The sequence below is a fragment of the Acanthopagrus latus genome, chromosome 22, assembly GCF_904848185.1.
Source record: "Acanthopagrus latus isolate v.2019 chromosome 22, fAcaLat1.1, whole genome shotgun sequence".
Lineage (NCBI taxonomy): Eukaryota > Metazoa > Chordata > Actinopteri > Spariformes > Sparidae > Acanthopagrus > Acanthopagrus latus.
This window is the reverse complement of record NC_051060.1, coordinates 15228932-15245437: the sequence shown is the minus strand read 5'-3', so window position 1 is coordinate 15245437 and position 16506 is coordinate 15228932. Positions and strand designations below refer to the sequence as shown.

Genomic DNA, 16506 nt, shown 5'->3' with positions numbered 1-16506 from the left:
GTGCACTATAAAGGGAGTAGTGACTGATTTTGGACACAGCCTTAGACTGTGATGGTGAATTTGACAATCTGGTCTTGGAGCATATAAAAGTGTTCAGTGAATTTGAAAGTAGAAAAAGAAGTGACACATTTGAATTGCTAAAATATGTTGGGATAAAATATTTAGTGGTGAGTTATATTATGAAACTATACTATGCTTCCTGGGGAGATTATTGGGAGAGTTGCCGTGGAAGTGATTATGGTTGATACTTCGGAACTAGCGCAAGTAACAAAGTATCATGATAAGTGACACACTGGCAGCACTTCCAAGGCTTTAGAGGCATTAGCAGTGGGCTAAGCAATAATAATAGTGGTACAAGTATTCACTCTATAAAGTCACTAACCAAGATCTTAATGGGTGGAGGATGAGCAGTAACAATTGCTCTAAGAACAAGGATTATCATCCTGATTCCATGGAAAATGCTGCTTCCAGTTAAGTGACCAGACAAACTCGAAGTTGAGCCTATAACTCGCACAAGGTATCATAAGGACTCAGTAAGGGGGAAAGATAGCTGCATCAACTGCTCACCTTCGTAGGCCAGGAAAACGAATGCAGGAATTATTGAACAACCCTTTCCGGTGTTGCCGGCCACCTCTTTCTCCTGGTCTAAAATGGACAGGCGGATCCAAACATCTGGCTTGGAAGTTTGAAACTGAACTGTTCCCAGGACGTCTGTTGTCACCTGCACATAGTAGCTGCGGGAAAGTTTTAAATGATAGTGGTTACCATTAAGTCTCTCAGAGGATCCCTTATGTTGCCCTGTGTTAGAAAAAGAGGCTTTTCTGGCAACCTTACTTGAAAGGTTACCTGCTATGTTAAATATTCATCTCATAATTCTCTTACCGACATATGAGGTTTTTGTCATTGGGGATGTAATAATCCTGGAATTCGCTCACTGAGAACGTGCTGAGTTGAGTCTGAAGGGACAGTTTGGGTAGAAGTCCCCTCAAGCCAATCAAACGCATCCTCCACTTGGCTCCAACAGGGAGTGATTCGGGTGTGACAGCCTCTGCTACAAAGGTATAACCAAGCTGAAAAAAAGAGATCCAGGGAGAATTGTTCCTAGCATTATTATACCACAACTGACAGCCGAGCGTTCACAACGAATGTGCACACAGAGGGAGGAGACATTACTAAAGTGAAGCAATTAATCACAGTAAAAAGCACACTGGGAGGAAAAGGAACATAACAGTTTGGCGTACAGGATTTACAACATCCACAGACCTTGTTGGGTTGATAGACACGGGTTGCCGGTTTGCTGAAGACCAGCTCTTCTCCTGTGTCATTATTTACAATGTGCAGCAGACAATTAGGGATTGGAGAGTAGATATTTGGTATCAACAGCATCTTCTCAGGGACCAGGAACACCTCTCTTCAAACACAACAAATGTAAAATCACCAGATATTAACTTAAGGTCCAACCGAATTTCCAAATAGTAGTCCAACGAATAGTAGTCGTTGTGATATTAGGTGAGAATGGTACACCAGTCATTTACACCTAGATTCACTCAGGTTTTCCAAGCCAGGTTGAGAGTCCTCTGTCAATGACAGGCCTAACCTTTAAGCTACAATGTTTTCTAACCTAAAGACCAAGACCCAGGAGTTGGCTGTGTCTTGAAGAGGGACAGAGTAATCAGCAAAGGTGATTCTGGTCCATTCATCCTGCTGACAGGAGTAGAGCTCTGCTTTCGTCTCAGGGTGGTCAATGATATACCTGTGCAGAAAACAGAGAAGTGCAGACCACAATTAGAAACTTAAACGTCTGACTTTTCTGCAAAAAAAGGGCAGGAAAATGACAAGACCTTTGTTATATATTTTATTACTTTGTGTAGTTATACTATCCCAAATTTGTCCGATAATCAAACTCAGAGAAAACCAATTTTATTCAAGGTAACAGTGTGTTTCATTTGTTTGCTATGTAGCTATAACTTCAAAGTCATATATAGTGAGAAAGGCAGACAGCTAATGTGACTTAACATGTTTCGTTTTAATTTTTTTGTTTAAAGGTGCAATATGTAAGAATTAAATGATAAACAGATTGTGAAGAAATGACAGTTTTGATGCCTGATATCTACTGAAATTGCATGCATACCAGTTAGCGACAGCCTGTTTTGAGCAAACATTTCAGCACTAGAGGTGTAAATGCCAGCACTCCCCTGGTGCTCCCAGCTTCCAGTCCGGACCACTAAATGCTTGGCTAATCATGCTACCTCGCTAACAGCAGCTACAGTCAAATATGCTGGCCTGTTTGTTGAACATCAGTTCAACAGGTGGTCAGCTGCTATACATTGCATCTTTAAGACACCGTCCTCACATTCGGTTGAAAATGTCAGTTAGTTTTAGAATGTTTTAAACTAAGATATTGCATGTTGCACATTTAAGACCACAAAAAGACAATGAACAAATGTATTCTTAGAAAACAAGTTCCAAAAACCGTCTGATGTAGGTGATTATAAACAAAATCAAGTAAAACCAAAGACTGCATTGGAATGTGCATGCACTTCTCTCAGCATGAACTTTGACTTGAGTGGATGTTTCTGTCAGTTAAGAAAAACGCATGCTCAGAGGCTCACAACACCCCTACCCCACCCACCGCGCACACACTGACCGAGCTCTCCACGCTCATGCACACACATACTTCCCCAGGCGGCAGGTCATTCGGCAGACGCTGCTAGCCGATTGGAACGAGGGGAGGATAAACAGCAGATGGTACCACTGGGAAAAGATGGAACACAATGTGGAAAATGCTCCCCGCCTGGCCACCACAGGCCACCACAACCAGGAGAGGGAGCAGATTTTGGGCAGGCGGTGCAACAGTGAGGCTAAACGTATGCCGTAGAATATACATGGTATTGGCACAAGGCTTTAGTCGTAATCCTCAAATTCTCTCACATAATGACATTTGTGTGAACGAATACCCGCCTGTTAATGTGTTAGGTGTTTGTGTGACACATTATACTTCATGATATCATTCAGAGCATTATGATTATGCTTTATTTACCGTAACAGCAGGGCAGCATGTTTTTCTTTATTTGATTCAACCTTCGGCCACATGTCTAAAAGGATCTTGGATGCACTGAGATTCTCCTTTGTGCCTGAATGACATGTACGTGCACGCACACAAACACAGAGAGAGAAAAGCAGCCACCATTAAAGATGAAAGACAATCCATGTTACTGTCAAACACATGAAAAAATTATTGTAGCTGACCTAGTTCAGGGAAGGAAACAGAAACTGCAAACGCATTTTAGCCTCATTCAGTGAGAGGTGATAGGAGCAGATTATTCACACCTTGACATTAACTTTCACACTCATCTCACCAGACAGGTAACCACTGTGACAGAACACAACCTTCGATGAAATACGGAGCACAGTGTTTTCATGGGTGTGTGTGTGTCAGTAAGTGTGCATTTGTGCATATGAGTGAGACAAGCGCTCGGAAGAGACAGCTGCATGATAGATGTTCTCACATCTGACATGTGGTATAGGTGTCCTCACATCCTCCCTCCACCACCTCCTTCCCTAGTGCTCAGCTCTCCCTTTTTCAAATGGCCAATTTTCCCAAATTGATGCTGCCATTATGGCAGGCCAAGGCTGGCTATTGAGAGACGAAGACCTCCTATCATCTTTATAACCATAGGGAGGACGGAAAAAATGAGAGCCAGAGGGAGGACAGAAAAAAAGAGAGAGATGCACAGAAATGTGGGGTGAGCTGCGGGCTGTTTTTGGTAGTCAGCAGTGTCAACAGATGTGCTGGGAAATGTTGCCATTCAAAATAAGAAAAGGCTACTAATACTTACTTTCTTTTGAAAAAAATGGCTTTTCAAAGTGTAGATAGACAGGCAGTGTTTTTAGAATATGATTGGTGTTTTGCCATTACTGTGAGCAGCATTCTGAAAGCTGCACTTTGTGCTTTGACTTGGTAATGAATAAAATTTGAGAGAACTATTTCTCTCCACTATTTTGAGAAGCCCATTTGTGAAGTCAAGCTATTCAGCCTGTGTGTGTGGTGTGTGTGTCTTTGTGTGTATTCTCATGCAAATGCCACATAACCACCACAAATATTTTTTAACATTTCCAGCAGATGGGTTCTATAATGATGTGGATGTATTTTGGATGTTTGGTGTTGCTCAAACCACATTTTCAAGCCATAAAAAACAGGCAAGCAACATCCCATCAGTGCTGTCGCACAGCACGGTTTTATGCAAGTGCTGCATTAATGAGGCTGTGGGTACTCCCATATGTGCAAGCTATTCTGAGGGTGACAGGGTCATGTGTTGTGCCTGTAGAAGACACAGTTAGCTCTGGATCCTGGCAATAAATAGAGACCGTCTGGGCACCGAGTCACCTCCACTGTTTCCTTCGAACAGCGGCACACCTTCAAAGTAAGATAATTACCACTGCCTCTGGAGGAAATTAGATATCAAAAATAATTTAACTGAGACTGAGGAAAAGTGCCTGCAGCCTGCGCAAGAACGTCACTGGCGCTGAAAGTGTAGGAAAACAGGAAACAAAAAAAAAACACTGATGAATACATTTACAGAAGGGGAAGCCGCTCTGTCCATCTGAACTCTTCTTTTTTCCTCCAAACAGTCCAGTGTTTCTCTCCTCCCCATCCTTTTGCTGTCAATATTGAGAGAGTTAGGCTGTCGATGGAGGAAGGTTGTGTGCATGATGGTGAGTGTGTGTGTTTCCTACATGTGTGTGTATCCCCTTTGTGGCCACCCCTCACATCTGTCAGCCCGTATTAGTAAGAGTGGCAGTCTCATCAATACATATTTGTGCCTCTGCTTGGAGGCTCAATATATGCCATCGGGCTGAATCAACCAGTGAATGTAAGGAACAGAAGGTGTGTGGGTTTTTCTGACACCAAATAATCTACAATAATAATCTACAAACGAAACACAGGTATTCCATTGTTTTAGTTTTTTATTTTGACTTTCCAGTTACTGCAGATGTGTTATTGCAGATCTCTGAAACATGGAGTATCAAAGAGGAAAGACCATCCAATCAAAATCTAGTAATCTTTCAATCTAGTCAAATGAAAGATAAAACCTGACTATGATGCATGAATAAATACTACCTATATGTGTGTACGGGTTGTCTACCTGGTTTTGAGGCACTAAAGATCTCTCGCACCATGTGCCCTTTGAATCCAGCTTGCAAAGTGGTGACTGCCTTGACCTCCCTGTCTGTTGGCTGCCTGTCTCTCCAGCTCTCTGGAGCCCCTAACTCTGCATCCACTTAAGGGAGAAACATCAGAACACTGCAAGTTAATACTGAACTAAGAAAACTGTTAAATATGGTATAATGTGATGTATAATTTCACAATAACAAGAAATCATTTTGAAATAAATTAATTTGAATCAGTTTGCTGTTGTGTAATTAAGAGACAGTAGGTGTAATACAGAGTTTTATGCACTGATTTTAGCAACTGTATTCACTGTAAATAGGGAATAAAAATTAAGTAAATTTTAATGAGGAATATGTAAATGTCTTATTCATGTACTCGCAAACATATGTAGTAGGACAAACGAACGGCACTCACATGCAGGGGGCTGTTCTTTAAGGTCAGTGGCCAAGAGTGTAGGGTCAGCTGTGAGGGCCAGTACAGCAAACCGCTCCTCTGCCGTCAGCTTCCTGCCATGTGCCTCACACAGCATGTGGTAAACTGCATTGTTAAACACCTACACACACAGAGAAGCACACGCAAAATGGCTATTTTCGTTGACATATTATTAACTTAAATTACATGCTATATGGTCACAGTCAGAAGCAAATAAGGTGAGCTTTTCACTGAATTTACAGTGCAGTACATCACACCTGTGTATCACCATGACAAACAAGGTAAACAAGCTACCTTTTGGTGTTTTCTCAGGGTGGTGTTGATGTTTTGGGGGCAGTGAGCCTCTTCTAGCATTCTTCTGGCTGCTGGCTGCTCCTGCTCATTGCTAAAGGCGGACACCACTCTGGACAGGGCCCTCAAGATGGACGAGGCCTGCTCAGTGAAACGAGCACTTTCCTGTTTAAAACAGTTAGGTTGTATTTAGGGTTTGTTCGCTGCTGCAAATTAAACAAAATGCAAGATAAATAGAAGAGACAGGCACAACACCCACAACGGGAATACATTTCAGTGCATTAGGGCTGTTACAGGAAATCTGCTATAAGTATATAAACCGTGATGGACTGTGGGTGATGGGGAAGATAAAGGCATTTTATTTCTTTTTACGTGTTTGCGCCCATTGTGTCTCACATGAAAATGCTTTTGAAAAATGATTCCGCAGCACAAATATCCGTTTTGAAAAGTCATGAAGTAAAAGAACCGTCGCACAAAAATTTTCTGAACTGAAGCTATGATAAATCCTATTCAAAAAATCTTACAGCAAGGACAACGCAACAAGGGCAATTTCACCTGTCCCTCTGAATCTATCTATTCACGCTCGATTGTTTACTTTTCATATTATCCTAGTTTAGGGTGGAACAGGTTGTAAACATTCTGTCCTGTATTTCTGTATTTCTTTTTTCATTTCTACATTCCTTTGTTCCAACACAAAATTTGCAGCCTTGGTAGAGGTATTCATGCTAAGTACTCCTGTATTTCTACACAAACAACTTGCCCCATTCAGGGCCTTTTGTAATAGCAATATAGTGACTTGGAGACTGCATATCACCCTTTATATCAGAAATGTACATGCTCTGGTAGCAGCAGGTAGCAGAAAAGCATAGACAGGATGTTGAAGGCATCCATGTCTTGTTTGTCTGTGAATCTGAACATAGGAAAAAGGTAGGAACACAGAAAATATCACGTAATCTTTCATTTGGTGTATAGTAATTCAGCTGTGGCTGACCCCTTCAGTTGGAAAATTGCTTCCACGGATAAAGACAATTCAAATACGCATTCCTTATCCCGCAAACCTACTAAAAATACCTCTCAAATCCACAGACTTCATGTGTGAAATTACTAATGACACCAACTGATTCTCTCTGAAATTTAAAGCCCTCAGTCACCTTGGTAAGATGTGACATGACGGTTTCTTCGTCCCCGAAGATGAAAGGTGTCGTGCTGCACAGGTGAATGTTGTAGCCCAGCGCTGCCTTTGTGTTGAGGGACAATACGTGTCGCCTGTAAGGGGGAGAAAACTGAGCATTCTGAAAACAGGACCACATTCTCCAGGTTTACAGCACGCTATACATGACTCTTAAACATCGGATATAATGGTCAGTTCTCCTACTTCAGATTTCAACATCAGACTTGTGTATGATTCAAAACTATTTGTGATGTCCCAAATCATACTTGTGTGTCCACCTCTTCAAATCAGATTCTCAGAGAGCACAGAGAAAATTTACACTTCCAGCTGATAAATGTGGAAACAGCCTCTCAGTGTCAAAGTCATACATTGCTCTACACAGAACTCGAACATTCAACTGCAGAAACATGAAAATCACATTTTTGACTTGAGGGGAACTGGATGCCTCTCCAATTATAATTAAATGCCCCCTCAATAATAATGAACAAATGTCTTTCAATTACAATTACCGCCACACAGTAACTGCACACTTAGAGGGAAAGTGTACGGAACGACCGTGCATTCAACAGAATAAAATCTTTTTCTAGTCTTAACAGTCGGACAGTTTCTGTCAAGTAAGACCGAGTGGGTCAAACAATCCAAAGTGCTGTATCCTATCTTATACCGTCTTTTCTACCCAGTGCCAGGCTAAGTTCATGGGGCCTGGTCAGGCATGAGAGAGTGGAAGCCCACTTCCTTGGCCCCATTAACTTTACATAATTCAGCCATCACAGCCTAACTAGATGGATGAGCACCGAGGCGGAGCTGGGCTAGCGCTCAAGAAGAAGAGGACAGTGGATGGGAGAGAAAGAGAAAAGTGGGTGAGGAGTAGTTGAGAGATGAAAAGAGAGAGGGGGCAAATGGAGAGGTAGAGGGAAGGAAAGGCAGATAGAAATACATATATGACAACAAACTACTTAATTAATAGAATAGTTAAAGAATAGAAGAAGAAAGACTACAGGGTCAGTGAAGAGACTAACACACTGGCAAACCGGTGTACCACAAACAGATGGAGATAGAAAAGGAGAAAAATAATGGTTTAATAATCTCAAAAAGCATGAACACACCAGCTATTCTTTCTTGAATAGAGTGTACTATGGGGCGTGTGGGCACAATAAGTTGAGTGCCTATGTGTGTGATTATGGCTCAGTGGTAATTGCACTGCTGCATACCTGCACCTGACCCCAGAAACTAGGCCCTCTGCTTCTAGGCCAAGACGCATCCATTAATAGAGACTAGGACAGACACTTTTTACTGCTTTCAGAGCATCTGAGGTAGGCAGATATCCTCTGCTCACTTTATGATAGCTTTAAGTAGATCTCTGCATAGCTGTAAAAAATCACAACAAGAGTGAAACGCTTCCTTTCATCAAAAAAGCTCCCCGGGGCGCTCTACAAAAAAAAAAGCAAGAGAAAAAGTGCATTTTTAAAACAGGTTCCCAAGAAGCGAATTAAAGATGTAACCTTGGCGGCATTAGTGTCATTCTGACGAGCGTGTAGGGTGATTTAGAGTGTTAAAATATGAAGAAATATGAGGTGTGCTGACTTTTGTTTAGATACATATGTGAAATATGACAATTTCAGCAAATGTAGCATTCAGATGGCATCAGAGAATTACCCCACGTGACTAACTCCACTAACTCACCAGTTTACGGGTTTTAAGGGTACGTACTACTGCATATGTAAAACAGTGTTTGTTGCTCCTGAGTAAACCGCGTGTGATCAGTCAAACTGTCTCTAGTGATGTCACTCACAGTTGCATTGTGGGTAATGTGGTCAACAAGTTTTCCAAAGGAAGAAAAATGAGTCCTACATTGTTATAGCAGTGCAATGCTAGTCCAGTGGACTGAGTGTATAATACCCACAATGCAACCCAGCCACCAATGCAACCACTGGAGGCAATTTTTCAGATTACATGCAGCTTCCTCTTGAGCCTCAAAAGGCATTATACTACTTTTTACATATTCAGTAACGCTCCCCAAGACCTGTTAAAACACTTTAATGTGTGAAATTGGTGGGATTGCAGTTCTAATTCAGTAAGTCTATGATTACATTAAAATGGTCACAAGTGTGAAGCCTCAATATAAAATATTTGTCAAGACATAACAACCAACAATCAAACACACAACCATATAAAAAATTCTACAGTAAGTATGAAATTATCTACTGAAGAATATCCTACTGTTGTATTAGGTAATAGTTATCCTAATTACCATAAATGTAAATCTAAGAACATAGGTCTGCAATGCCTTTTCTTTTCATTTTGATCAATACAGCTCTCTGCCATCAGTATTCATCAATCTTGTCCTACCCTGGGGGTAAGTTAAGCATGGCTGCTTTTGAGGAGGTGGTCTTGATGGTGAGAAGCGGCAGCTGAGACCGCAGGTTTATCCAAGAGTGCGGCTGGGCGGCAAGCAGTGCAGAGCTACATGCTGTTGACGTTCCCTTTTCTACGAGGGGAGAGAAAAATGGAAGGAATTGGTTTGCCGCCACACTCACAATATCACAAGCACGGCAGGTCACATTCTTAAAATGTTCAAACATACTTATTATGAATGTTTAAATATACTGTATATCCCAAACAAGGTCGTAACTTAGGGTTTGAGCAGACTTATAATTGCTGCTAGGGACCAGAGTCAAGCTCCTTACATCGGTTGTACTAGCAGAAAATCCTTTTGTATCTGAGTATGTCTGTGTGAATGTGGGCGTGTGTGTGTGTCTGGATAAATCCTTACTCTCCTCAGCTGTATCTCCCCAGAGAAGCAGAGCAGAAAAGCTGATGAGAATCTGGGTAGGTTGGAGGCTGTCCACACACAGGTAGTGAGTGCTTCTCACCTCTTGACACTGGAGAGGAAATACAAACACAAACACACACACACACACACACACACACACACACACACACACACACACACACACACACACACACACACACACACACACACACACACACACACACACACACACACACACACGCTGGCCTTAGTTATCAATAAGGCAGACAAGGAAAAGAAGAAGAAGAAGAAAAGAAAGCTGTAGGAAGGGATGATGGATAAACTGATAGAAGAGTGGCTTAGTCGAAGAGAAGCCAGAGAAAAATACAGCGGAAGAGAGAGAAGTAAGTGCCGGAAGTAAGAGGATACAAAAAAGAGCTGAGTGAGTTAAAGAAGCATTTGAGGTGACACCTGAATAAGACAGGCCAAGACGGCAAGTGTAGACTAGTAAGAAGAAGCCATCGGTGAGAGAGATAGAGAGGAAGACGTAGCAGGAGGACAAAAAGAAGTGCAGAAAGACAGATAGAGAACAAGTGAAGGGGAAGAGAGTGGATACGTGTCTGGAATGACGAGCAGACTCAGAAGTCTATACACACAAACACACACACACACACTTACAGTAGAAGTCTGACAAAAGCCTCCACTACCCACATACACTCACACTCTGTCACTCCTCAGAGGTGTGTATCTGTGATGCATGTGACACAAACGGTGTACTTTGAGAGCTTCACACATTTAACAAGGACCCTAACACTGAGCACAATTCAGGGACCACTTTCAACAAAGACACCAAATCTGGCTTAATTTGCTGCTGTTTTGGCAGACCATGGATACAGTTTTAAGATCCTTCTTACTTTACTTATAAAGCTTTGCACTGAAAAGGCCACTGCATTTAAGATTAATGACCGGTAGTTATGGTCTACTGTTGAAGATTCACATTCTGAAACAGTGTTTCGATAAACGTCAGTAAACCTGGTTCATCTTTTGGAAATAGTAGTTTGACCAAACCTTGAAGATTTTCATTTAAAAACATTTCTGTTAACTCACTATCTGTCACCAAATGAGGTAATACAATGGTGATTGAGCCTATGGCCCAACATTGTGATAACTGCAACATTTATACATCTGCAGTATTACGAATGATTTTTGGGGTAAAAGGGATTAGGGTTAATGTTAATGCAGACTGAACATTTCCTACGGCTGCAGCTTCACATTTTAAGCAGTTCCCTGGCAAAGCACAAGTTGAAATTCATTTGTAAACATCAGTGATTATCGCAGGAAGTAAAGGAAAAAGTTAGATCAGCTATTAGGTGAAGAGCTGCAGGTGACATGCTGCACAACTACAACTTCTCAGTGAGGTAACCAACACCTTTCAAATGGCCCTGCTTGTAGCAGACTCCTGTTGTTCATCATAAAATTACATCATGGTTGCTCACAGAAAGACTGAAAAAGGATCATTTTGATCTGACTTCTTTATCCAAATGACTACAATTTTTTTGCTGCCCCTGTAAATCTGACCTGTAGTATCAAATATTGTCAACATAACTTTTGATTCTTTATAAGAGAGCTCTACCTTTAACTTATCATTATTCATCATTAATCCCACGTGTCAATTTGATGATCCTTGATGTGCATGCGTGTGTGTGTGTTTACTTCAGGGCTTGCAACAGCAGAAGTCACAGGGTGGGATCCTGTGGTAAGAGAGTGTGTAGATGATCTGGTGCCACCAGTGCCTGTTGCAGTTTTGGACAGGATGGTGCTCTGCAGACATCAATAAATTAATTACAGTATATCGAACTGAGAAGGAACATGTGCAAATGAATCACTGGGTTATTTTCATGGAACACACCATACCTTAAAATGAGATTTCTGGAATTTATGCGGGTAAATCTGTGGTTTATGGAACACCAATAGAGTCCTGGAAAACAAACACACATGCCAGTTATTATTGAGATTAAAATAATTCTAATCTTGATCACATCATTTTTAGTCCCATCAACATCCTTATTTCAAGGCTGTTCATGTCTATTAACTGGTACAGTATGTTTGCAGTGCACAGGTATGTATAGTATTTGTGACTGTGTGTGTGTGTGTGTGTGTGTGCGTGTGTGTGTGTGTGTGTGTGTGTGTGTGTGTGTGTGTGTGTCTCACTGAAAGCATTTAGCAAAGTCATCCAAATCCACCCAGGTCTCCTGAAGGATGGGTCTGACAGGAGCTGAGACTTCTTCAGCTAACGGCTCCTTCATAGCAGTTTCAGGGCAATCTGTAAGAAAGGTTCATATTAAAACAAATTGTGATAATAAATTCATTTATAAAACATTAGCAGATTTGCCGTATAAAGCCATTTGGCTGAGGGATGGATCATAAAACAAAACTCATTACTGCAAATACAAATCTACCCAATCTTCCAAGTGGAACAGGGTTTTTCATAACACGCTAACGACCAAACAGATATCGAATCGCCTGTGAAATCTCCCATTTCAAAATTCTGCGAGAAAAAAAAATGCTTTTCCTCTTGTGACTCATAGCAAGTTATCCTAGACTCGAATCATTATCTGAAACACAGTGAGCCAAATTGGCCAAACTCCCACATAATGGCATAGTGTAAGCACACATGCACATCCATACGCCCACTCACTGACTCCCACTATCTCAATGCATGCAGAGCAAAGTAACAGACACACAGACGGACACCATCTCCGCCCAAAACACACACGCATAGAGTTGCTCTGCCCCCAAGCTCTTCTAAAAGCGAGAAGTCTGATCAGAGAGCTGAGGCGGCGAGGGCCAGCGTCTCTGCTGCTGAGCAATGGTGGTCCGCTAACTCAAACTGCAGGTGTTACTAAGCAACTAAACGGGGGCAGACAGAAGGCAGGGAATTGGCTGGTTGTCATAAAGCATAATTTCAGTTCTATCTTCTTCAAAGTGTCTTGGCCAACCGACGGCAGCATGGATGGAGTGGAGGCGAGCGATGCAAATATTTCTAATCACATTAATTGGACGACTGCTGCACAGATGCTGTTCGAGTAAACCAATAACAGCGACCTTCAGTACATTCATCATTTCCAATAAAACCAAATTAATAAGTTTCTGCCCATTCTGGCAGCCTAATATTTGAGCACAGTGCAGGTTATTTTTGAGATGAACGGGGGAGAGGGGGCAGCATGGCAAAGGAACAGCTTTTACCATCGGAGATGTCATCATCGTCCTTCTTCCTGTCCTCTGCAGTAACCTAAAGGGACAGAGAGTGAAAAAAGAGAGAGAGGCATGAACAGTGAGCTGCTGATAGAGTAACACTACCAGAGAGACACGCCTCCACCCTCTAGTGATTCCATGCCAGCTGTGGTGTTGCGCCGCTCTCACTGAACACCACAGGACACAAGACACGGTTTAATGTGACAGGGGGCTGCTCCTCTTCTGCTAAAAACACCACCAGGGAATACCAGCTCTAATTTACTGCGACTGTCAGTGACAGATGAGGCATTATCACGTTGTTTAGCATGTTATTCCTCTTGAAGGGGAATTACTCAACAGCTAATTTAATGCTTGTCTTGCCCGACACAATCAAGAAATATAGCTAATGAGTCATTACCAAATCCTTCTAACATCAAATACTATTCTGTCTGAGCAAGATAGTAGATGATGTGCTCTGTCTGCTTTGACAACAAAGCTAGGTTCAAGTACACGGAGGAGAACACCTGTATCAACTAGACTAAGTTTCCTTCCCTCCTGGCCCCTCCATTCGAACTGGTGGATGCTCAACAGTTTACCCAGCTCTGAATAAGAATTATGGCTTTGTGTTGTGTAACTTCAAAGCAACCCCAGCCAAGACTCTCTAATGAGTCAGAGTGAGTGTGTGTGTGTGTGTGTGTGTGTGTGTGTGTGTGTGTGTGTGTGTGTGTGTGTGTGTGTGTGTGTGTGTGTGTGTGTGAGTCACCACTTTGAATATTTGAACATTTGAATAAGTACCCAGAGAGACCCAGACAGACGGATAAAGGCATTGTGATCGGGAGGCACACTTGATCTCCTCTCCACCGATACAGCAACAAAAAAATGCAAATGAGTGTGTTTCCACAGGAGCGGGGCAAAACTCTAGCTCTAAGGCGTGAGGTGCCATGTCCACCCACAGCATGACATTTTATTAGATAGCTTACTTACTTACTTACCTGTGTATAATAAAAGGACAGTGAGACTGATAGACCGTACACACAGGGCTCCTGGGATTTTAAGCTGCTGCTTTCAGGGGGGAAAGCTTGATTTTCTCTGATCGAATCACAGTCGTTGGTTGATGGATGGAAGAGGGGCGCATTTCTTTAATCCCACACTTCATGGGGCTTTATTTCACACAGCCAGACTGAAGTCTTTGCTCTCCGAGAGACTCCTTCCAGAATTCCCCCTGAAGTGTCTCCCAAATTCATACATGAAAAAAACATGAAAAAAGCCTCTGTGAGGCTGTTCACAATTATCAGGCACAAGGAAATCTATTGATCTAAGAGCCGGTCTTTGGAAGCATAGTTCCCTCACACAGAACTGCAACCATGTCAGGGCTTCGGTGACTTAGTGATTAACCACATTCCAGGCATATTAGATGTTAAAACAGCCCAGTTCCACCAGGATCTAATTCTTTAGCCCACACTCAAGTTGAGTGAGTAGGCCACTAAGGGTATTAGAGGCATCATGTGAGGGCACCTTCTTCTATTCTAGCAGCTGGGAAAAGAGGTTCATACTGTTGGCTAGGGCTGACAAGAATCAGTGGGACAGGTCAAAACAGTAATAACCACTTCTCACTTGATGTACAGCACGTAACTTACCACATGCTTGTGAAAGGCGTGAATGCACGCCCAGAAAAAATGTGGCACACATATGACAAATACACAAAACCAATCCGCATGAGTGTGTGCGTGCGCACACGTCAAACGACACATCAAATTAGCGTGTCCATACTGCCCTAGCCTAACCGCTCTATAACTGGTCACAGTTACACAAGAGGGCGATTAATATGAACTCTATTTTTTCTCTGTACGCTAGGAGTGAAGTGTAATAATGAACCCCCCAGGAGACACAGACACTGATGGCTCATCGTCTAATTGCACTGCTTTTTTCATCAGTGCAGTACACGACCTCTCCCTGTATGAAACCCACGCGCCCCGTTCACCACCACCATACACCAGAGATTCTTTTCTCATCTCCCTCCATTTCCTGCAACACTTTCATCTCCCTCCGTCCAACGGCTCGCCTTTCATTTTGCAGGCCCTCTCCTTCCTTATTCTGCTCACTTGCCCACCCTCTCTATCTTTGCTTCTGTCCTCCTCTCTGCATCCGTCTGTCTTTCTGTCTGTCTGTGTTTCTCTGCTGCTGCTTTAAGCCCCCCCGCCTCATCTCCCTTCCCTTGCTGGTTCTCTCTTTAGTGCAGATGTGCCCCTGGTCAGTAGTGGCCTGGCTGGGAGACAACAGAAGTGACTTTGAGACTGGGGGATGGCAGCCTTGTTGTCACTGACACACAGAGCTATTCTGATGAGCCTTCAACTGCATACTTACAGGGTAAATAGAGGGGTGAGAGAGGGAATAACAAAAAAAGAGGCAACAACATTTTGTGGATAGCTCCTATCATCAAGGCTTTACCAAACCTCATAGCTAATTAAATGAATGCCTCCAGAAAACCGTAATTAATATATCAATCAATATTTAACATACATCAACTTGTGCCTCTGCAGAGAGTCACTGTATGTACCTCTATGTTGTCTGTTGTGCCATTTGGTGAACTAGTGGTGCATTCAGATGCATCAGACTCAAAGCCTTCTCGGCCTTCGGCATTCTCCCTCTCCACAATGGACACCAGGGGGGATCTGTGGGAACGCTTCTTCTGAGCACTCTGCTTGGCCTCTCTGACATACAAAGATGCATGTTCATGCTCCATGTTAAAGGGACATACATCATAATCATGGTTGCAAAACTGGTAACACATTCAGAAGTAATACACCATGAGCATACAAATGACTCACAGATGTCACATTACAGACATTAAATGACACCAGAGGCTGCTGTAATGCTGCCTATGTGGGAGCATGGAAGTCAAGTGTGTGTGTTTGTGTGTGTGTGTGTAAAGGTGAGTGTGTAAATCATTATGCATTATCATGTTATGTGATCATGTTAATGCCTGTTTTAGATCCCAAAATGGAAGCTGTTCTCTTGCTTTCCTTCCTGCAGAGTGAGGTCAGAGTGCAGTTTAGCTATAGCACAGTGAAATATTCTTAGACTGGTACAATGAGCAGAGGAACACAAGGACGGAAAAGACTCATCTCCTTTCAAATTCTAAGATTGTTTCGGTGTACGCACAGCTCCAGGATCGGGCAAATGGCACTCTTGACATGGTAGGAGAGAAAAGGGCTGGCAACCTCAATGAACTGCTCTGGTTTTGACAAAGGAAGCTCTGCGAAAAAGAAAAAAGGGGAAAAAAAAATATCTCAACCATCATGCCAGCACTGCTTTTCACACTCTGACTCTTTATACTGCATTTTGTGTTCACTCGGAGATCAGCTGATGTCAGATATGCCTGAGCCAGCAGCTATTTTCATTACAGAAATATTGTAGCTTTTTTTCATTTTAGCATGCGGCACTGTGTGCCCT

The 16506-nt window shown here is 42.4% G+C and overlaps 1 protein-coding gene across 4 annotated transcripts in view; it reads right to left on the bottom strand.

Annotated features, from left to right (window-relative positions):
• Nucleotides 1-16506, bottom strand: part of adgb (androglobin) — a 44376-nt gene that overhangs the window by 14830 nt on the left and 13040 nt on the right. For all 4 annotated transcript variants that reach the window (XM_037086454.1, XM_037086455.1, XM_037086456.1 and 1 more), the window contains exons 11-27: nucleotides 16216-16309; nucleotides 15611-15764; nucleotides 13066-13111; nucleotides 12031-12142; nucleotides 11734-11797; nucleotides 11533-11640; nucleotides 9841-9949; nucleotides 9417-9555; nucleotides 7048-7162; nucleotides 5900-6061; nucleotides 5588-5726; nucleotides 5148-5282; nucleotides 3041-3134; nucleotides 1622-1753; nucleotides 1264-1411; nucleotides 883-1070; nucleotides 568-734 (exon numbers count right to left, since the gene is read on the bottom strand). In XM_037086454.1, coding sequence (XP_036942349.1) covers nucleotides 568-734; nucleotides 883-1070; nucleotides 1264-1411; nucleotides 1622-1753; nucleotides 3041-3134; nucleotides 5148-5282; nucleotides 5588-5726; nucleotides 5900-6061; nucleotides 7048-7162; nucleotides 9417-9555; nucleotides 9841-9949; nucleotides 11533-11640; nucleotides 11734-11797; nucleotides 12031-12142; nucleotides 13066-13111; nucleotides 15611-15764; nucleotides 16216-16309 — 2106 coding nt within the window. The remainder of the gene's footprint in view (nucleotides 1-567; nucleotides 735-882; nucleotides 1071-1263; nucleotides 1412-1621; nucleotides 1754-3040; nucleotides 3135-5147; nucleotides 5283-5587; nucleotides 5727-5899; nucleotides 6062-7047; nucleotides 7163-9416; nucleotides 9556-9840; nucleotides 9950-11532; nucleotides 11641-11733; nucleotides 11798-12030; nucleotides 12143-13065; nucleotides 13112-15610; nucleotides 15765-16215; nucleotides 16310-16506) is intronic.